At 34.8% G+C, this 7627-nt stretch overlaps 1 protein-coding gene across 3 annotated transcripts; it reads right to left on the reverse strand.

Annotated features, from left to right (window-relative positions):
• Positions 1–1768: 1768 nt before the first annotated feature.
• On the reverse strand, positions 1769–4931 carry LOC131610203 (uncharacterized). Of its 3 annotated transcripts, none has more exons than XR_009286415.1 (2): positions 2787–4931; positions 1769–2007 (listed from the first exon to the last, which is right to left on the reverse strand). XR_009286415.1 is itself a non-coding variant. In XM_058882092.1 (2 exons), the coding sequence occupies exon 2, from the start codon at positions 4230–4232 to the stop codon at positions 2862–2864; it is 1371 nt and encodes a 456-aa protein (XP_058738075.1). In that variant the 5' UTR covers positions 4233–4273; positions 4618–4931; the 3' UTR covers positions 2706–2861. The 3 variants fall into 3 exon arrangements, 2 of the variants coding, with proteins under 2 accessions (XP_058738075.1, XP_058738074.1); XM_058882092.1 differs by lacking the exon at positions 1769–2007 and having other exon boundaries at positions 2706–4273; positions 4618–4931; XM_058882091.1 differs by lacking the exon at positions 1769–2007 and having other exon boundaries at positions 2706–4322; positions 4618–4931.
• Positions 4932–7627: the final 2696 nt, after the last annotated feature.

The raw sequence follows: 7627 nt of genomic DNA on the forward strand, positions 1-7627 counted from the left end.
TCTTTCTTACATCCATACATCGATGACATTATGGATGTTGGTGACGATGAAAATTGTGGTTTTCGTGTTATTACAACTTTACTTGGATGGGGCGAACAGCCATGGCCTTTGATATGAATGCAATTAGATGCTCCAGTTCATCAACACTCCCAGTTGTTTTCCAAGTTGTTCTATGGCACGAACTCTATGGTTAGGAATGTGTTACGAGTATATCACTTAAGGGTGCAGGATATGACAAATGGATGACGATTCCTGATATGGGTTACTCTATTGCTTTTAGATACAGTGTTGTATTTATCTCGCTTTCCATGAGACTTAACATCACATTTTTCCCTCTTGCATTAACTCCACCTACTTATTCGAGCAAACATAAAATCATTGTTGTTGATTTTGTCAACAACAATCATTGGGTTCAGGTAAAGTTGAAACTTGATTACCCATTGTCTCCCATCACTGACCGTTGGAGACAAAATTATATTGATGATGGAAAAGCATGGGAATCAGCATATGTGGGTCGCTTTAGTCACTGGAAAGACGATGTTCAGAAGTCATCCTAGTTTGCTTTGTATTATTGTATTTATGATAATTATTATATGTATATATTAAGTCGGGTAGCATTTTTATCGATTCAGTTATTCGAGAAAAATCAAAGAAAAATTGGAAAATAAACTTACTGATACAATATCAGAAATTTTAATAAATACCAGAAATTTCAAAATTTTTGAAAATTTTTGGTAAATTAGCGCGGAAATTTGAAAATTCTATTTCTTGAAAATTTGAAAATTCCAGTAACAAATAAACTATGGGTCATGCTAACATGTGCCCTTAGGGCACATGTTAAGGATACTAAAATTAGAAAAAGTAAATTGTAATTAAATGTAATAAAGTCATATTTAAAGTTTCGAGATATTGAATGCACATGTTTCAAGAAAATATTTCTATAAATAGTTTATTAATGTGTGCCTTTAGGGCACATGTTAGCTTTTTCCATAAATTATTACGGTAAAATTGAATAATTTTTTAAAATTTACGACAATTTTTCAAAATTTCCAATAACATGTGATGTTTAAAATTTCCAGTATTTTAGTAAGGACATTAACCTCAAAACACCCGAAAATGAAGGGTATCAGGTATAACATAGGGGTTGACAATTAAATGCTCTAGATTATGTAATTTATATCTATGGGTTCATCCTTAGTTATCAAAATAGTATGTTTAAAATGTCCTTAATTATCAAAATAGTATGTTTAAAATCTAGATTATGTATATATTTGTGGGTTCGTCCTTGGTTATCAATAATATGTTTATAATTAACTATAATTTTATGTTTGATAAATTTTTTAATTAATAAAGGTAGTTACCAAATACAAAAATATTAGTTTAACTAATTAGTTTGGAGTAGATATTTTAAGCATTTTAAGCATCGTTTAAAGTTTTTTTTACTCAATTCATACTCTCTCTGTTCCAATATACAAGAGAAAATAAGAATCATGTTTATTAAAATCAAAACATAATTTTTTGAATTAAATATTTAGTGATTTTATGAAAAAAGTTTTTAAAAAAATATAAAAACAATTTTAATTTTGAAAGAGAGGGAGAGAAATGGTAAAGCTCTCTTCTCACTTAACCAAATGTCTTTATTCAAATTCCCCTAAACACACAACACAATTAAATCTCTTGAAAGCTTCTTTTGTTTTTAACAAAAACATGATTCATTTAGTTATTTATTTTCTTAAAGACCCTCATATTAACATGTTTATCCATAAACTAAGGTGGGTCAAACTCATATCTTGTTAATAAATGCAGAATTAGCAGAATTTAGACACCGAAACATTCACATAACTGTTTTTGGACTCCTAAACAGAAGAGCAACTACTAGGCTTATTAGTTTATCTATTACAATTAACTGTCTACAACAACTTCGCGGAAAGCACAACTTGGACCACATTGTTGACAAGAAAAACATCGAGACTGAATTGCCATCGACCTTTCCCCATGAAAATATCTCTGCACAATATAATGCACAATTGAATAACAATAAATCATGCATCAAAAATGGGTTAAACAGCTTGATGAACCACAATACAATGAGAGACGCATTACTAACTCAGATTTAGATAAAACAGTAAAATGGTGCATTTTAAGAATAACGGTGGATCCAAGCAACAAAACATGGTGCTACAAAGAAGATAAGTATGCTTAGAAGTATTGATTCTCTATAGATAGATTCTATTTTCCTTATGAACTAGTGGGATCCCATACAAATCCCCCATATGATTTATTTATATTAGTTGGATACCTGAGAAATTCCCAACACCAATCATCATAGAAGATGGGATAAGACGAAATGCAACATGGGAATAATAACTAAATACAAACACCAATGCTTGCCAAACAGCAGAAAGAATATTAACTCATGTAAAGCTTAAGTTTTTGTCCTATAAATATAGTAGAATGATGCTGAAGTGATAAGAACCAAAGAAAAATTTATATACGCGCAGATAAATTGCTTGTTTGACTACAAGGCGTGACCGATTCAGGTCAAGTAGTATAAACAGATAAATAAGACTTCAGGGTTATAACTTCTATATACTAAGTTGTTAACTCAGCATGATTATTCTACAGGAAAGTTTGGTTTCTGGATGATTAGTCTCTAAACAGATGAACCATTTAAGAACATTCTTATACTTGAAGTGAACAAAATCTGAAATCTGAAATCTACCAAAACTTGTAAAAAGGTGAATGCTTCAAATTACAAGGCCATCACAAAAGCAAGGAGAACTTACATAGATGTTGGAAAATTATTATGATGTGTTACATGATATGATAGAATAGTAATAACTTGAGCTAGAATACTTTTATTAGTTCAGACGTCTGCGCCTTGGAGCCCGAGAATCTCCACTGTCCACATCAGACAATCTTGAAGCATCAGCTCTCCTCCTAGAAGAGGTTACCATGGAATCAATTTCTACAGCAGTGTCCACTTGACTCTCCGAATTTATGACTGCGGCAATGCTTGAAAAGGAATCCCTGTCATCAACTGAAGTAGGTGGTTGTTCTTGGTTTCTGCCTAATGGGTTGCTACGGAAATATGCCTCAACTAACCTTTCAGCAGAAGTCAATGCTGATGAAAGACTAGAAAGTGTTGCTCTATGTGATTGTGATCTTCGAAGCAAAAGAGATTGCACCCTGCGGTTATCCCCTCCTAAGTCAGCACCATTAATGTTATTCTGATTCAAACCTGCAACATCTTCCGGTGGTGCCACAGGCATCTGCTCTCTCCTCATGCCTCGAGATGTCAAAAACCTACTTAGTAAGGAGGTAGTTCTCTCTACTGTTCCACGGGCATTTTCTGTTTCATTTGGCTGAACTAGATCCCGAGTGAGATCAATTCTGTTTCCAAGACGCCGAATCATCTCCTCTACAGGGAGTGCAGATGCGTTTCTCATAATGGTTTGTCTCAGACTTTCAACACGCTTTGCTTGTGGCCTAGGAGGAATTTTAAGAGTGGAATCCTCCTCAAGAACACGAGCATTGTTCCCACGACCATATATGGGAGTAACACTCTTAATTGTCACCTCACCCTTGCAAACTGGACACTCCTTAGCATCTGAATGCAGATGCAGCCAACGATATAGGCACTGCCAACAAAACAGATGACCGCAACAGGTCAAAACAGGCTCCTTGGCCAAGTCCAAACAGATATTACAATCAAAAAAGTCCCCATCACAGCCACCAGTCTTTTCAACATCATCCTTCTTCTGCAACATCTCATCCTCCATAACACCATTGTTGCTCTCACACGCTTTCAACGGCTCCTCCACTTCCTCCATTCTCTCCACAGCCGCCACACTTCCTTCCCCAGCCTGTAACCCCGCTCCATTACTCGAGTTCACCAAAAAATTGTTCAACTCAATAGAGATATTGCGAGCTTCAGGCGGGATATAAATATGATGCGCAGTTTCAGGTATAATCTGATGAACTTGAGCATAAGAACTATGAGGTAGAACGCGATGAACTTGTTGAGGATAAGGTGGAGAAATCGGAAGCTGCCTCCATCTCCACCTCTGTCTCCCCCTAAGCCTCGCAGCAGCTTCACTAATTCGCTGAAGAGGCTCCTCAATCCAATCATCCAAGTTCAAACCCTCATTGGTAATTGACCCAGTAACTGGTTCTGGGTCTGGACCCAGATTCAAATCAAGGTTCATTGCATCAGAACTTTCCTCCCCCATCACAGATCTTCAAGCTTGCTTTGATTACGAATATCAAGCAGCTAATATTACAGCAACAACAACAAAAACAATGAAACCTAAAAATCAAAACTTTAATACAAATCGAAGAAACCCAAGTTAGAAAAAGTGATATATCTATTAAAACTGACAAAATTGACAAAAATTGACGAAAATTGGGGAAAATAAAAACCCTAATTTAGTAGAAAATACGAACAATCCTAGATCCAGTGAAGAAGGTTGACCGTATAATCGGTGATGAATTACTAGAATTGAACTTCAGCTGAAGATAATTCGTGAACAGTGCTAGGTTAATGCTTACAGATTAAGGGTTTCACGATGAAGAAAATAGAAAAGATGAAAAGGGAAAGAGAAGAAGAAGAAAGACCTTATGTGAGGGTTTAGGTCGGAGAGGATTCGACCATTATTGTTGCGTTGTTCGATCTTGTGAGGTTGAGAGGTTTGAGGAAGGGAAGAGGAAAGGGCTTAGAGAGAAAAAGCGAAATTAGGAGGAAGAAGAAGAAGTTGGAGGAGAAAGATTGAGGAAGCGCACGGTGTATGCGTGTTCGTGGTCTTGATAGAGATGGACGGTTGTGATGAAGGTGTTGGGTTAGTGTTGCGAAACGGAGTTGGGTTTTAAGTGAAGTTCGTGGGATGACAAGGAAGGGAGAATAGTACAACTACAATATTGTACTTTGGTTTGTATTGGATTATTTGATATTTAGGTTTGGTTTGAATACATTTTTGTACGGGTCGTCTAGATGGGCCGGTTTGAGTTGGGTTTGGTCAAATTTAATATCCAATTTATATATGACATTTCGGTGTTAGTGAGGTAAAATAACCATCCGTTATATAATAGATTGATTTGGGTAAATTTACTAATTTTCGGATTGAGTTAGATAATGAATTGTCCAAATAATTTTTTGTGTTTTGTTAATATTCAATGACTAATTATTTAGTCGTCATATTTTTTCATAATTTTTTTTTTTGAGAATATAAAACTTTTATTCCACAAAAACAGTTAATACAAACCGATCCTACAGGATCCAGGCTCCAACAACAAACAAGTCAAACCAATCAAATCAAACTATCTAATGCTCATATTTACTATGCCCTCTTATGTGCTTAGATAGATTACTCCTAGTAATAACACTAGTCTTAATACTTTGAACTGTTTCAGTACCTAGGTTCACTTGATTGAAGATAACATCATTCCTTGCTTTCCAAACAAAATATACTGTTTCAGCCAGTGTCACACGAAGCAAGTGGCGTCTCCAGCCCTTCATACTACATTCTTGTGCCAGCCACACCTTTTCAACATTCCATTGTCTAGGTTCTCTAACGTAGCCTATCCACTTCAGAATTATCCTCCATATATATTTTGTTTTCCTGCAATAAAAAAAAAAGATGATCCATGGATTCATATTCATGACAGAATATACATGTTTTTTCCACATTCACACCAAAGCGAAAAAAGCCTATCCTTTGTTGCCAATCGTCCCATGAATAGAAGCCAAAGCTGGAATAATGCTCGAGGTCTTGCAATGTTTGAGTAGAAAACATGTTTCCATGCAACATGTTTCTTCTCCCCACGAATGGCCTGGTACCAATGTGTTGTATGGAATTTATCTTGATGTACTATGTGGTACCATTGCTGTCTATCTTCAATAACCTCTCTCACCTTCAGAATCTGTTTAAGGATCCAAGACCATGTAACATTGATTTTCACTTGAAAAATATCTCTGCCCTTCATATAATACTCATCTAGCCACTTTACCCAAAGCTTGTCTTTTTTCCATGGATATTCCATAAGAGCTTTAGCATTGTTGCCTTGTTCCAATCCTCAAGTGCAGTGATATTCAGATCGCCAGCACACCTAGGATCACAAACTTTATCCCACGCTATAGGAGCTTTTCTGCTATTCTCCTTGCCACTCCACAGAAAGCTTCTAAAAACTGCCTCCACTTGATGGATAATCTTCTTTGGCAGTGGAAACACCTGCATCCAATAAGCTGCCACAGCAAATATTTAATATTTTTTTAAAAAGTTAGATAATTTATTTTTACTATTTCTTAGCATTATAAAATGATAAATGATAACATTAATTAGTACAAAATTTCATAAAATACTAGCAATAAATTAAACTTGCATGACATAAAATTGTATTAATATAAAAAACGTGGCACATATTAAATTCCTTCATCAAATAAAACCAAAAAATAGTTTTAGAATTAAGTCTTTTTTTCAATTAGAAAATATTCAAAAAAAGACCAAAAATATTTTTTTAGATTTATGTTTAGAATTTAGGTGTATAGAACTTTATTATTAAAATATACTAAAAAGAACAAAAAGATTTCTTTTCTTTTAGTCATTCATCATTTAGAAATAAATCTTGCTTGTGGTGATTGAATGTTTGATGCTATCCTTTTGTATGTGTCCTTTTATGCTTGATTTCATGCTTGATTTTCATCTCCTTTGTCATTCATCCTTGGACAATATTCCTTGCTAGTCAATACAAAAGTGAATGTGCGATAAAATCAATCTTTTCAAGATAAAGTTCAAATATTTGACCCAACATGAAGTTGCATTTCCATTACACTTTATACTCTAGCCCTTTCATTCAAACAATTTCATAATAAACATTGGTCAACACCAAGTTTCTTTTCCAACTTCTTTTTCATAAAAAACTTCAAAAACACATTAAATAATCGAATTGAGTTTAGTCTATAATGGATGAATCAAGAAGGGTTTGTACTTACGTGTGCAAGTTGTTATAAAGCATTTAGGTGATGGACGTTAAGCCTTTGTTTGAATGCTTGGATTCTATTAAAGACTCCTTAAAACTCGGCCTGTCTTACCTTTTAACAAAACACTGTAAAATCAATTCCAACCCATCAAACTTCTTTTTCTCACCCCCGTGCGATCGAAGATCTTTTCAAAAAGAGCGATTCATACATCGCTCATTAAAATAAACCAAAACACAATCCTTTTTTACCCCGAACTACGATGCTATGACTTTTCTATTGCACGAGGGAATGCGTAGGCACAAGATGCAATGTCTTGGCAAACACAATAATAAAAAAAATCCAAAAACCCTTTCTTTCTTTCTCTTCGCATAATAAATAGAATGTGAGTAAACACCACGCTAACACTCGATCACAAGATTAACTAAAAGGGTCTCATTAAGTACAATGGATATGAGGGGTGATAATACCTTCCCCTTGCATAATCGACTCCTGAACTTGTTCATGGTTTCGATAGGAAATGCGTAGGCACAAGATGCAATGTCTTGGCAAACACAATAATAAAATAAATATCCAAACACCCTTTCTTTCTCTTCGCATAATAAATAGAACGTGAGTAAACATCGCGCTAACACTCGATCACAAGATTAACTA

The sequence above is a fragment of the Vicia villosa genome, linkage group LG6 (assembly GCF_029867415.1).
Source record: "Vicia villosa cultivar HV-30 ecotype Madison, WI linkage group LG6, Vvil1.0, whole genome shotgun sequence".
NCBI lineage: Eukaryota > Viridiplantae > Streptophyta > Magnoliopsida > Fabales > Fabaceae > Vicia > Vicia villosa.